The 15,252-nt window shown below is 38.3% G+C and overlaps 1 protein-coding gene across 2 annotated transcripts in view; it reads left to right on the forward strand.

The window, feature by feature from the left end:
• trpm2 (transient receptor potential cation channel, subfamily M, member 2) overlaps positions 1-14,514 on the forward strand; it is an 84,538-nt gene extending 70,024 nt beyond the window's left edge. For both annotated transcript variants that reach the window (XM_031893563.1, XM_031893564.1), the window contains 5 exons: positions 2,046-2,132; positions 3,238-3,343; positions 7,355-7,456; positions 12,128-12,244; positions 14,309-14,514. In XM_031893563.1, the coding sequence (XP_031749423.1) occupies positions 2,046-2,132; positions 3,238-3,343; positions 7,355-7,456; positions 12,128-12,244; positions 14,309-14,434 (538 nt within the window). In that variant the 3' untranslated portion in view covers positions 14,435-14,514. The remainder of the gene's footprint in view (positions 1-2,045; positions 2,133-3,237; positions 3,344-7,354; positions 7,457-12,127; positions 12,245-14,308) is intronic.
• Positions 14,515-15,252: the final 738 nt, after the last annotated feature.

Genomic DNA, 15,252 nt, shown 5'->3' on the forward strand with positions numbered 1-15,252 from the left:
CCTAAGCTCCCGCTGCCTTCTTAACATTGCTTGTGGCACAGGTAATATTTTTGAGAAAATTACCTTAGAAGTACTCGCCCTCAACCTTTTGCCTAGTTTTTTTAAATTGTTCTTGAGGACCTCCCCCCTCCTCTAACTTTGTCATTTGTACCTATGTGTACTAAGACCTCCAGGTCTTCCCAAGCCCCTCCCAATAATCTGTCCACTCGTTCCACCACATTCCCAACCCTAGCACCAGGCAAGCAACACACATGTAGCCCTACTCATAGTCTTGCCTTCCTAGCACTAATCCCCCACCTGTATTAAAGGTGCTTCCCCCCAGGGTTCTCTGAGAGTCAGCCTGCTCCATACATGCCAGTTCAGAGCTGTCCTCCCCAGCATCTTAACCCAAAATGGCAAATCTGTTGGTTTGTACAAGCTGTGGACCAGCCCCCCTACCCTTCAGTTGCCTACTTCCCCTCTTGACTGTCACAAACCTGTCTCCCTTATTAACCTCCACTGTCCCTTCTCCACCCCCCACTACACTGGCCCTGCCAGTGGTTGCTCAGTGAGCCTCCTGTCCTCCTTCAAGTTTGCAGTCACCTTCAGTAGCTAACTTCACGGTCTGCTTATATTTTTTTATTATTCATATTTTATTGTTCATACAGCCTAAACATGACATTTCCATCCAGTAGAACATGAATTTGGCATTGAATATTACCAGCTCTATTATTTCTGATGATGTGCAAAACTATAAATCCCTTTCAGGATGTTGCTGCTTTGCAGTGAGATTTTAATAAATTGCAGAACTGGAGGATCGATTTGGCAAATGAGGTTTAGTGTTGATAAATTCAAGGTTACATTTAAAACGGAACTAACACAAATGTTTGTTATATACTAAATGGTAGTGTGTTGGGGCATTTTGTGAAACTGTAAATCTAGTCATTGTCACTTTGTGTATACTAAAGCAAATAAAGTCTTGCATAAAAAGAGCATTAACTCGTATGCAGTGCAGTTTTGGGCTCCAGACCCTAAGAAGGATATTAATGAGCTCGAATAGTGCTAAACTGGTAAACTGAATGGAACAAATAACTTATAATGAAAGGGGCTGATTTACTAACCCACAAATCCGAATTGGAAAAATTCCAATTGGAAAACGAACATTTTGCGACTTTTCCGTATTTTTTGCGATTTTTTCGTCACCGTTACGACTTTTCGTAAATTGTCGCGACTTTATCGTAACCATTACGACTTGCGCGAATTGTCACGACTTTTTCGTAGCCATTACGATTTGCTCGTATCTTGTCGCAACTTTTTCGTATTGAGCGCTCGTAACCGGCGGGGAAAACTTTCAGACTTTGCATGATTTTGGAAGCCTCCCATAGGACTCAATGGCACTCTGCAGCTCCAACCTGGCCCAAGAAAAGTCACGAAACTGAAGCTTGAATGAATCCGAAACTTTCGTACTCGGCGCGAAGGCTATGAAAAAGTCGCGACAATTCGCGCAAGTCGTAGCGCTACGAAAAAGTTGCGACATTTTGCGAAACAGTCGTAATGGCTACGAAAAAGTCGCTACAATTTACGAAAAAATCGCAAAATACCGATCATTACGAAAAAGCGCATTCGGACGCCTTCGGACCGTTCGTGGATTAGTAAATCAGCCCCTAAGGCTGAGGTTGTTTTCTCTATACAAAAGGTGCTTACAAGGGCACATGATTACTTTTTACAAGTACAAACAATGTAGACAGATAGTGATAAGATTTTTCCTTTTAGACTTAAGGGAACTGCACTTTCATTTGAATCAGCAAATATTGATCTTCATACTTAGGGCAGTGAGGTTGTGAGTTGTGGAATGCCTTGCCAGGCGATATTAAGGCCTTTAAGTATGGCTACGGCTTTTTTTCCAACCCAAATTAATTGTGTAACAGAAGCATAAATAATACATATTCCATGAACATTGCCACTGGTTATTATGTTAGTATTTAACACATTGTAATTTTTCATAGCTGTTCTGTTTACTTGCTTACAGGCGTCCATATAAATGTGTTTTTTTTCTGGTCTGACAGGAATCCAGTTGGTCGGACTGGTTTGAAAGGAAGAGGGAGTTTATGTTGGTTTGGACCAAACCATGCATTGCATTCTATAATAACAAAGTATGGAATTTCATGCCATTATAATGTTTGTACGTGTGTGAGTTTTTGTGTGTGTGTGTTGACTTTGTCCAGACATTACTGTTTTATGCTGTATGTGTTGTGTGAATGGAATAGGGACCTATATCGTAAGGTAGTTATTTACCCATGACCATGTATATAGTTCATCAAAGTTTAAACACCAATCTGTTAACTTTGTCTTACAGCATTTCAAATAGCTTTGGGCAGTGCTGTCCAACTTCTGCGGTGCCGAGGGCCAAAATTTCTCTCGCATACATGGTGGAGGGCCGCTAATGGAAGCCAGTTTTGGCCACTCCCCCATTTTAAACCACACCCACTTCAAACCACACCCATTTTATCACATTTAATCACTGCAGGGATATCAACCATCATTCATATGTTATAGAATTATATTATGTCATATTAAGACACACCCTTAAATCCATATGCCCTCCTCCCCTGTGGATAGCACAGCAACCCCCAGCATATAATTACACAGCTTAGGAACCATTTAATGGCTATTTCCAACTGCTAACCAACTCCCAGAACAAACCCCTGCCAGGTTCACCTCCCACAGGCAGCGTAGGGTAGGCAGAGTATGGCACACACAGGCAGCACTCTGCCTGTCCTATGCTGCCTGTGGGTGCCATACCCTCCCATACTCTGCCTGCCCTATGCTGCCTGTGGGTGCCATACCCTCCCTGCCCTATGCTGCCTATGTGCCATACTCTGCCTACCCTATGCTGCCTATACACAGGCAGCATAGGTCAGGCAGTAAATACAATGTCTGAGGTGTGAAGAGTTGAACAATGTGGGTGATTACAACCTGAATCTGAGGAACCATGCAGGGGGCCAGTTAATCTCAGTACTGATACCATTTAAAGCTTACACAAAGTTAAGACATCAAAGCAGCCAGACAGGTGGGGGGCCACACAGAGGGGGGTCGAGGGCCGCATGCGGTCCGTGGGCCGCCAGTTGGACAGCACTGGCTTAGGGTATTTACCTATGTGTATTACATCTACAAATGTTTAAAAATATTTTTTTTTTTTACTTAATTCATAATTTTAGATTATACACTTTAAAGTCTCTACAACAAATCTATTTACAGGTTGAGACGAAATAAAGATGGGTCAATTTGTAGAAAGAGGTCAAAGAAAATGCTGGAAACCTTAGTTATTAAGAGCAAGTTATCAGAAAACTGGGCCCTACCGGGAGTAAGCTTTTCTTTTTTCCTACTACAAATTGTAGCTGTATTTCATATTTCCTACATTGTAACATAGTAACATAACAGATGTCTGCCAATGTGGACTGGCGGACTACTAGAGGTTCTGTTTAGCAGTACACATGGTTTTTATCACTCCAAAACATGCCTCCAAGTCAGAAATTCACCTTTGAGACCAATGGCAGCAACATCAAAGGGGTTGGTGAGCAACATGTTGCTCATGGGCCACTAGTTGGGGATCACTGGATTAGAGGAAGAGAACTTTCATTTGAAGCAGCGTAGGTGGTTTTTCACAGTGAGGTCAGTGAAGTTGTGGAATGCCCTTCCGATATTGTAATCTCAGATTCTGTTAATACGTTTAAGAGGGGCCTGGATGATTCCCTTAACAAGCATTCTATCCAAGGCTATTGTGATGCTAAAATTTACAGTTAGGGGCATATATACTAAGCAATATTGAGAAAAAGTGGATTTTTTTACTTCTAGATATACAGGTACGGGATCCCTTATCTGGAAACCTGTTATCCAGAAAGCTCCAAATTACGGAAAGCCCATCTCCCATAGACTCCGTTTTAATCAAATAACTCAGAATTTTAAAACTGATTTCCTTTTTCTCTGTAATAATAAAACAGTACCTTGTAATTTTTCACAACTAAGATATAAATAATCCTTATTGGATGCAAAACAATCCTATTGGGTTTAATTAATGTTTTATACATTTTTTAGTAGACCTAAGGTATGGAGATCCAAATTACGGAAAGACCCCTTATCCAGAATACCCTTGGTCCTGAGCATTCTGGATAAGGGGTCCTATACCTGTACTAAAATCTACAGTTAGGGGCATATATACTAAGCAATATTGAGAAAAAGTGGATTTTTTTACTTCTAGATATATTCGAGATTTGTGGGTTTTTGCCTGTACTTTTTCTCATACTCTTTCTGCCTCTTCTTTGCCAATTTTTCTCATACTCTTTCTAAAACTCCAAAAATTTGAGTTTTTCTGAATTTTCCCTGAAAAATTTTGAAAATAACTACCATAATTCGTAATTTAATAATGTTTCATTAACTTTTTGTTGTAAAAATTTTTTTGGAGGTTTGATCTGTTGAGTACCATTGAGTCCTTAGAAAGGCTGAGGAATAGAATAGTCAGTGACAGCCTGTCCTTGACATTTTTTAAAGGAGAAGTGAATCTCCTCATTTTTTTCTGTTTCACCCAGTTTCAAGGAGAAGCAAATCCCCTCATTGTTTTCTGTTTCACTCAGTTTCAAGGGGAAGTTAATCCCCTTATTGTTTTCTATTTCACCCAGTTTCAAGTGAAATTTAAACACATTATTGTTTTCCAAGAATGAGCGCCAATGCTGCTGGAGCAATTCCTGTTTGGGAAAAATATGGAGTTCTTTAACAATACTCTCGGCATGAATAATTCAGGATTTTCTAATGTAAAATCAAAATTTTCGTAAGAACAATTCAAGCATTATCGTGACATTTTCTAAATACAACAATGATCGAGTTTAATTCGAATTTATACCATGTCCAGTTTATATGACTTTCAAGCTCAGAAAAAAAACAAATTGCAGTAAATCAGCCCCCTAGTATTGATTTTGGTTTATATATGTGAGTGTATACATAGTTCAGTATAGGTTTGAATTTGTTGGGTTCACTGAAGGATTGAACTTGATGGACTCTGGTCTTTTTTCAACTCTATGTAACTATGTAACTTCCTGCCACAGCTGCCTTCAAGTAGAACATCTGTATATATGACATTAGTTCATGGTCCCTCAGACTGTTTTGGGGCCAGACTATAGTTTAAAAAAAAGTAGGCTTGGTGCGTCCTCACCCCTGGCTACTACCTCACCTCAGCTCGACATGTCCTCACCCCTGGCTACTACCTCGGCTCGGCGTGTCCTAACCCCTGGCTACTACCTTGGCTCGACATGTCCTCACCCCTGGCTACTACCTGTCTGCCTCAGTGTGGTCCTCGGCCCCAGCGCATCACATAACCGCATCCGCTGGACGCGTTATCAGCATCAGCTGGTGGGATGCAGTGCTGTGACGTGCTGGGCTCGGGAACCATGCTGAGGCAGACAGGTAGTAGCCAGGGGTGAGGACGCAGTGGGGGCCGGGTAAATGACCTTTGGAGCAAAAAACTGCTGTTCCTAGCTATTTCTGTTTGTCACTCCTAGTGTGTTCTATAACAGGAGTTAGTCTATTAAGAGGGGCCATGAGGCCTCCTTTGCTTCAGCAAAACCTTCAACATATATGCTCCACTGCTAAGGTGAAGTCTTAAGAGGGACATAAATGTGTTGCCACCTAGCATATATATATATATATATATATATATATATATATATATATATATAAATTCTAAACTGAAAAGCTGCTGAACATAATGCTTAATAATTTTAAAAAAACACAAAAATAAAAACCAGTTGCAAATTTTCTTAGAATATCACTGTCTATGCCATACTGAATCATTTATTGGTGATCTATCCCTTTAAAAGATTCAATTCAGTATGGGTTATGAAAGTAATCAAGTACTTAACCAAACACCCTAACATTGGAAATGCCAAACTCCACTGAGCCACTCATTTGAGTTGTAAACTATATATCGATCTGAAGAAAGTGGTATGGCACCCCTGTCTCACACAAATATCTGTTCTAGGAATTTAAAACTGCAGGAGATTTTATATTCCAGATTTAGATAAGGCCATATTTTAACTATGGAGCATGTTTTTCAAATTTACACCCCTGGACTGGTTGAACACTTTCTTGATAACCTAAGAAACTGGGCCCTAAGAAAAAGCATAAAAGTGTAACATGTCCATTATTTTCACTGTACTGCACAGTTCTGTTCTATCCCATAAAAGTAACATTTGCCCTTTAAAAGAGAACTATTTCCACTGGCCCAGATGCTTTAGGGATATTTCCTAGTTCCCTAGTTTCAAGTTAGTAGATAAGAGTATCTACTAACTTGAAACTAGGGAACTAGGAAAGTGTTCTTGAATCTGGGTTGTTTGACCTCACAATTCAGCATATTGTAGCTGCCGATATCAGTCCCTTGGACCAATTCGGCAGCTTATCGGCCCATGTAGGGGCAGAAACGACGGCCATACCCGACCAATATCTGGCCTGAAATTGGCCAGATATCAATCGGGCAGGTTAAAAGATTCAGTCGGATCAGGGACCGCATTGGCTCGTTAATGCAGTCCCCAAATCACCTGCCCTATTGCCGCCATTGGCCCTGGGGCCAAACGATTAAATTAGCCTACACGTTCCCCGATATCGGCCACCCGTAGGTGGGGATATCGGGTGAAGATCCACTCGCTTGGCGACCATGTGTATGGGGACCTTAAGCTTAGCTTTGTCCTTTCTGTCTCATTTTGTGAGTTTTACATTCAGCTCCCTTTCTTGCCCTAGTTGATTTCTCTGGATTTTCATGCAACACCTTCCTTGGGGCTAAGGATTGCTTGAAGAAGAGGGCATTCTATAAGATACTAAAAGTTTACTTAATTAAGTGATCCGCAACCAGTGACCCATGAGCAACATGTTGCTCCCCAACCCCTTGGATGTTGCATAAAGCAGGTGCTTATTTTTTAATTTCTGGTAAGGAGGCAAGTTTTGGTTGCATAAAAACCAAGTATAATGCTAAACAGAGTCTTCTGTAGGCTGCCAGTCCACCTAGGGGCTATTATGTAGCCCGTTATAGCTCTTATTGCTACCCCCAGGAACTTTTTTCATGTTTGTGTTGCTCCCCAATACTTTTTTCCATTTAAATGTGGTTCACAGGTATAAAAGGTTGGGGATCCGTGACTTAAACAATGATTTTAAGGAAGCTTGTATTATTATTTATTTTAGTTATTCATTACTTTAACCTTTGAAAGTATTATAATTTTTGAGAGCCATGTTAACTCCTGGGTCCACAATAAAATAAATTATCTACAGTACATATTACCAGACCACTCATGAAACAGCTTAACACACAATCTTGTTTACATTCTTTTCACAGGGTTCAATGGAGCCTGGAGAAGCATTACCTTATAAATTAAGGAAAATCTTAAAATCTGACTTTCTGTCAACTTTTCAAAGCATGCTGAAAAAAGGCATTGAAGTAAGTTACAGGATATAATTTATTTTATAAATAAGCTGCATGACAATTTCATGTCAAATATTGTTGAGGACCCAATCAGAAATGATGCTGCACTGTATCTAGTGATCTCTAATAACCCTAAAGGAATAATAAATGTGCAAGTACAAAAATGGGGGGCGGTGCCTAGGCATGCTGGAGAGGGGACACTCATGCTAAGGTCTCTGACTAAATGATCCAACATTACCCAAATATAAGCAGTAAATTGTGTTATATTGGGTCACCTACTCACACAGCTGCAACATGGGGGAACAAAACGTTTGGAAACAGCGCACAACAATGTCCCCTTTTCTACACAAAGCCCTCAGTCAAGACGTGCAGCTTTACCACCAAGATGGTGCCGATTCAGACCCAGCTCTCCTGGACTTGCCTCACACTGCTAATTCTCCTTCTTCCCAGTGAATAACTTGCTTTCTCCTCTATCATCTTCATTGCAGCAGTTTCCATAGCATTTAGTTTCTGATATGACTTCAGTTGATATTCCGGTGACTGCTCAGATACTAAGTGAACAGCTTGCACACTTACAATCAGCACTTCAATCCACCACTACATAAACAGCCTCTGCTGCTGCTGTGAGTGTTGCTATAAAAGGTCACAGAACAAGGTGAACAAACTGACAAGTTAGAAACCTAAATCATTCCAAATCCAGTATTCCAGTTCAGCTTACTCCTTCAAGTTAGAAACCTATACCGATGATATTGTCTAGAAATTGATAATTAAAGAGGAAGATAATGCTTATCTTAAGGAAGAAGTATACCACTTTAGAGAACTTTAGAGAACCAATCCAGAAGGCAAAACCTCAGATTCATAGCCACTGACACCCCTATATATCTCAAAGATTTGTGCATGTTCATATGCCTGGATGTGGATGTAAGTTTATGGAACTTTGACAGAGCCCATCAATCCTATTAAACCCCCACCTGATATCATAGCATGCTTTCACTACCAGAGCAAGGAAGCCAAACTTGCTAAAATGCACTCAGTCAGTACAATAGACTTCCACAATCATAAAGTTCAAGTATAAACTGACTGTTGTCTATTACATTAAGCAAGATGAGGGAGCTGAGACCCATCATACAAAGGCTGAAAGAAAATGGCATCTCTTACAGATGAGGATTTCAAGCTGGTTGTAAATCGATCAGAACAGACTTACACATTGCAAAACGCACAGAATCCATTGGACCCAATCAGGCCTCACCATTGTCAAAACCATCTGTTACATTTGGCCCACAGTGGAACACAATTTGAAATCATTCTGCATCACCTAAATTGGCATTAAGCCCTTTTCCAATTTGGGATGCCTAAACAAGCAGACTCCAATATTTTTAGAAGAAACCTTTAACATCCCAAGGGCTGATTTATTTATTTTTTTTTGATTGACCAGGCTCTTAGCGATCCAAACTGTCACTATTTGTTACTGATGGGTAATTATGCTAATATTCCAGTGCTATCAGTCAACATATACTCACTAAACAAAAACAAATCAGTTTTTTTAAACAAAATGGTCTCTAAGATTCACCCTCTCACGCCTACATATACTATTATAGGAGGAAAGTTTAATTTAACATATCTCAGCATTCACCAGATAACTCTGCACATATTATGTCCATATCATTTAGGTGTATCATAAGACAGAAATCTCTATTTAATGCCTCACACATTAATCACCCTTTAGAGAAACAATATACTTATTATTCTTCTATTTACAAGACCCATTCTCACGTAGATTTTTTTTTTATTTCACACTCCTGCCTACACCAGCAATGCACAACAGAAATACTGACCATGCCCCCATAATGCTCACTATAGAACTATCCAAAATCCCCCCTAGAGAAACAAACTGGCTCCTTAATGAGTCTCTTCTGCATGACCCAAAAGTCCCTAAACAAAAGAAACTACAGTAACTTGAAGGACTACTTTCAATTGAATGAAAGCTCATTAGAATCTTTACCCATTCTATGGGAAGTGCACAAGGACACAATTAGGCCGAAACAGTGACAATTTTTCTACGTCCAACAATTTTTTTACGAGTGCAACATTTTTTTGCGCACGTGACAATTTTTTTTGATGGGGGTGACAATTTTTCTCAATTTGCTGCAAATCCATGCCTGCCAAATTATTTCACCCGTAACTAATCACAACACATAGAAAGAAAATACAAACTCTTATCACATGCTCCTTAGACAGTTTAGAGATGCAGAGACAAAAAAATATATAATTCTCTACTTATTCAAATAACTAATCTTAGGAAGGACCTATCAGCTTCAAAACATAAGCAAGTTGAGAAAGCCATTCTATTGACTAAACAAACTTATTATTATAAGTTTATAAATGATAAGCTGATAAACAGCACACCTTACAAGCCAGGAAATTAAAAGACCAGAAAGCTCAACCAAGAATAACTTCCATATGATTTGAGTCAGGCCAATTAAGACCCAGACCAAATTGGCACCTAATTTTATAATTACTATCATAGGCATTATAACCTGGACCCCTCTCTTAAGCTATTCTCTAAGATTCTAGCCAACTGCTTGGCCTCAGTTTTGCCAAGGCTGGTAGATCTTGACCAGTTCTGTTTCATTATGGACAGACAAGCTGGTGACAACACCAGACGTACAATAGATCTCATCTAGGTCTGCCAGAAACGAGGAGACCATGAACTGATCTTAAGCTTAGACACCAAATGGCCTTTGATAGGGTTGATTGACCTTACTTGTTTAACCTTTTGCATCCCCTCAACCTTTCTGGTCTATATCTATAACCCTTACATAACATATATAGCTTTCCTACAACATTTCTAAAACATCCAGGTCAATTACATAAATCAATCCCTATATTGAATAGGACAAGGTGAGGGTGCCCCCTGCCACCCCTCCTTAGTATTACAGCTGAGACAGGCTTTATAATTTTCCCCCCAGCATTCCTGCTTATGCTGGAGAAACTGTGGATCACGAGGAATGTTTTTTGGGACTGCCTGAATATCCAACCTTTGTGGGCCAAAATTGCTGTTCTCTTATATCATCTACTAGCTTCCCAACTCCCGCTGGATCTCCCCACGTTCCTCCTAGGCAAGACTATACCGAAAATGTCAAAAAGTGGCCACGTCTTGATCAATCAGATTTTAACTGCAATGTGCTTGGCTATAGCAGCCAGGAAAAGGGCTTAGCTACCCACTATTGCTGAAATAATTAATAGAGGAATACCAACAAAACTTTTGAGGTGGGAATAGCAACTATTCAAAATAATATAGATCACTCTTTGGAAGTATGGATCCTATGGGTACTGCGAGGTCTGTCAACTACATCTCATTAATAGAATGAAATATAATAAGTCGCCATTTCTATTTTTCTCTGGGGACCGTATTATGAAAAAAAGCCAACATCCTAGATGTTGTTTTATGTTTTTTGCTATAATTGCACTATATATCCTAAAACTCTTGTCTTTGTTTATAGTTAACAAAGATATCACCTGTATTTAAATCTAAATTTTAATTACGGGACATAAGCTTTGGCTTACTAACTGATACGCATCATATTTTATGCAATATTTTGTTTCTTAAAAGCCCTTAAGTTACAAAAAACACTTGGGTAACAAGTGATGTAGTGATAATAATATTTTCATTAAATGTTTGTTCAAAAAATAAACATACAGTGCATCAACAAAGACTGCTGTAAAAGTATATTGTACCATTACTGATTTTGATTTAATTTCCCACGATAGAAATGATTAATGACTTCCCTGTGTGCCCTAAAGAAGTTAATAGGTATTAAAAGGAAATGATTTACAAAACAAGTTAGCAAAATGTGGCAGATGCTTGTTTTAAAGCATATGAATACTACAAGTGTTGTAAAGCAGAAATCAAGACGTTAAAAACAGTAAATGATAAACTAATTGTTTCACTTTCAAAGACAAATCCCAAAATGTTTCAAATATATGAAAAGTAAATACAAATGAGTTGAGATTGCAGCTCCATTAAAGCATGAGAGACGCATCAGGAGATTCCATTTCTTTGGCTTTCTACCCAAAAAGAACAGCAAGGGGTGCTTGTGTAAAGCATTAATGTAAAAACAGAAATAAAAAAAATCTACGTAATGTTACATTAAGTTGTGGGTGGGTGTTTATGTCCTTTATAAGCAAGGCCCAGGGACTAATAGAATAAATGAGTACTTAGTTTAGTTTTAGTTCAGAATTTCTAATTTTTGCAGACATCTGTTATAACCTTAATGAATCAGAGGAAAGCTGTTGTAATTCTAATATTTAAAAGAGATTACAACCTTTAGGCACGGGTGAAATGAAGGCATGACCATAAATTTACACAAAGACAAGAGGTCCTCTGCACTCACCATGTCAATCACTGGAAAGTTCATCCAAGGGTCCCACCTGTGGAGTAATAGTGTTTGATTCAACTCAAACTTGTGGAAACTTGTGGAAGGGGTTAGCTATAAAAATATAAACATAAATATATTATGAGTCTAGTATTGTCAGTCTGTTATTTTTTCTCTATTTATCATTTAAGATGACATTCCTAAAATAATCTCATGCTTTGAACGTGACGTTGATTGGCAAGAGATTGATTAAACATTTTACCTTTACAGCATGATTCTAAGCATTTATTTATTGTTTTACTATTTTAAGGTATACAAAGGATATGTTGATGATCCTAGAAATACAGATAATGCTTGGATTGAAACAACTGCAGTCAGCTTACACTTTGATAACCTAGATGACCTGCAACTATATGCATTAGAGCAAGTAAGAAAGTAAACATCTTATATAATAAATACAGGAAGGTATATTGTTTTTAGTCTATTGTATTATTAAATGACATTGAGGTACCTGTTGCTGTATAGTTCCTGATTGCAAAAGGCCATGTCTTTAACAACCAGCTTTTTTTTTATCTTTAATCACTGCATAACATAGCACACCAGCCTGTCCTTACAATGAATAATTTGCATCCAAGCATGTTTTTAGATGATGCTGATATATCACAACTTGTTTGCTTTTGCTTTGCAGTATGTACATATTAAAAAACAACTGTCAGGTCAGTTTTGTGTTCTTTAAACACATATCATATCCCTTCTGTTATCCCACCAGTGCTACATGTTCACATTGTGAGCTTTTTTCTTTATTGTAGCTCTGAGTTTCCTGCAGATCTCTTACTGACAAAGGAATATGACTACTAAATAGTGATGAGTGAATTTTTTTGTCAGACATGGATTTGCAGCGAAATTCCGCATTTCACTATCGCCAAATTTTTTTAGGAAACAGGCATTAAATTTTACCACAGAAAATTTGCAGTTGTGTCAAAATGGAGCAGTCGTGTCAAAATAGGCACAGTCCATCAAACTGGCCATGGTTGCATCAAAACAGACAGTCGTGTAAAAAAAAAGTCACATTTCGCAAATTTCTTGCCGTTTTGCAAATTTTATTGAAGTTTTGCACATTATTCGGCGATGCAAAATGAGATTTGCTCATCACAACTACTAAATTCTGCTTTCCACGCTAACTTATTTACTTTTTGCTAATAGCTAAAATACCAAGCTGTATTACTTTTTTGCATTAGCAGTGAGCATTCTTTATGAAAAAATCTTCAACTGTCCAGATCTAGGACTTATCACATTACTGGCAGAGGGGCATGCATCCTAGAATCTTAGTACAGAAGCAGTGGTTTCAGCATAAACTAGAAACGGAAGTTTGAGAACAAACTTCATGTTGGTTTGAAAAACGTGAAGTCACTGAATATTTTCAGGCTGACCCCATGACTATGTGATTCAAGTTTGGGGAGTGTAGCTGTAAGCTGTAAGATTGGCAGCAGTTTCAATTTCCCCATTAAAGTCAATGCGTGAAATTTGATTGGCTGTCGTTGGCCCCTCCCACTTTAGGTCATCCAACAAATGTCGCTGTTTCATTCAGATGACCCCATGATTATGTTATTCAAGTTTGGGAAGTGTAGCTTCAAAGCTGTTAGAGTGGCAGCAGTTTTAAAATCTTCCCATGGAAAAATTGGGGTGTTCGGAGCAGAATCAGTGTGCAATAGTTTTATTCCACCTTTTGGATTGTAGACTAAAAGCTCTTTTAAAATGCCAGCTGAGCTTAAATATATTTTTTTAACACAACTAAGTGTGTTTGTTTGTTCAGCATACAGAATATAACATAACCAATTATGCTTTTAAGTGCTTTCAAAAATACATCTCTAACCTGCATGTGGTCATAATGCAAGCAATTTAAATAAAATACTTTATTTTTTTGACAACTTGTTTCTAGTATATGGTAGACAGGGGCATTCTAAGACAGTTTAGAAGTCAGTTATGAAGATTGGTGGAATAGTGCAAGAGTGCACCTACTTAGTGCTCATTCGGGCAGCAATTCTTTCCCCAGTCTGGCTGCAGTCTGCACTTTGTACCGGATACATACTCACCTCTTCACCTGCCCCTCATAAATACAGTGCACAGGCAGCCTTGTATTTATGGGGATAGCTGCATTCAGATACAATTACAAATTACAAATAATTAATAAAAAAACAAAAAAAAAATTAAAATGTTTGTATGTTGAAAATAAACCTCCACTGCAAAGGGTAAACAATCTAAACACACTAGCCTTTTATTTTGTACAGCTACTACATTTCCAGCAGACTTGCACTTTACTAAATGTATAATGTAATCCATTACATGCTAGGGATGAGTGACATTTTTACCTAGGACAGTTTCACAATGAAAATATGATCACTATCAGAGTTTGACTTCTACAAGCAATATATATACATGTCATATTTAAAGATATTAAACATTCAACCTGTCCTCTTCTGCTTGTTTCTAGAATTTACAGATACACCATCAGGATATTTTTGTTCGATGGCAAGTGGTTGACCAGAAGATACCGCTTTATGCAAACCACAAAGATATTCTTCAGAAGGCAGTAGATTATCACCATGCTTACTATTAATATGTTTGTTTAAAATACTGTAAAACATTTATTAAACTTCAATAAGGAAAATGTGCTTCAAATAAAACAGTTTATCAGTTTTCTTTTTAATTTTACCAAATATTTCAGAACTTACAAAATATCATTCCACGTTATAATATATATATTTTTTGCCTTTATAAGCAGTCACACGCATTAACACTGATGTTGCTGTCTTTGACATTATGCATGCCCGATACAGCACTACTCGGTATGCTTTGCGGTGCATCTAACACCACTGGAGCTTTCTAACTACTCCATCCAGTACTCACACTGGTGCCCTATTGGCTGAGACTTATGCTTTGAACATCCTGTGTGCGCTTCTCTTCCTTACATACAACTACCACCACAGCGTATTTATTTATTCCTGGCTCCGAATTGACATGCTTCGTGTGTCTACCATTGGCTGTTCCAAACATGTTATTTTTCCTCTTTGCAGGCTCTCTGCACATTCTTTATCTACTGTTCACTGCCTTTCACTTTGTCACGTTTCATTTCTTTTTTCTAGCTATGTTCTTTTATTTCTATCTTTTATTTTTTTATTTATTACCTATTTTTGTTTCATTGTATATCTTTTATTTTTATTTTTATGTGTATTTTCTAATTTCTATTTCACATCCTGTATTCTTTCTCCCTTGAATTAGATACTGTGCTACTTGCACTCTTAGTTCTAATAATTCTTTCAAGCTACTTTCCTGTTATTTGCACCGATCCCTAAGCTTTCTTCCCCCACTGGACGTTGCTATGACTACTGAGATAAGCAGGCTCCATACGATGACATCACTCTCCCTCAGCCCGAT

The sequence above is a fragment of the Xenopus tropicalis genome, chromosome 9, assembly GCF_000004195.4.
Source record: "Xenopus tropicalis strain Nigerian chromosome 9, UCB_Xtro_10.0, whole genome shotgun sequence".
NCBI classification, from domain to species: Eukaryota; Metazoa; Chordata; class Amphibia; order Anura; family Pipidae; genus Xenopus; species Xenopus tropicalis.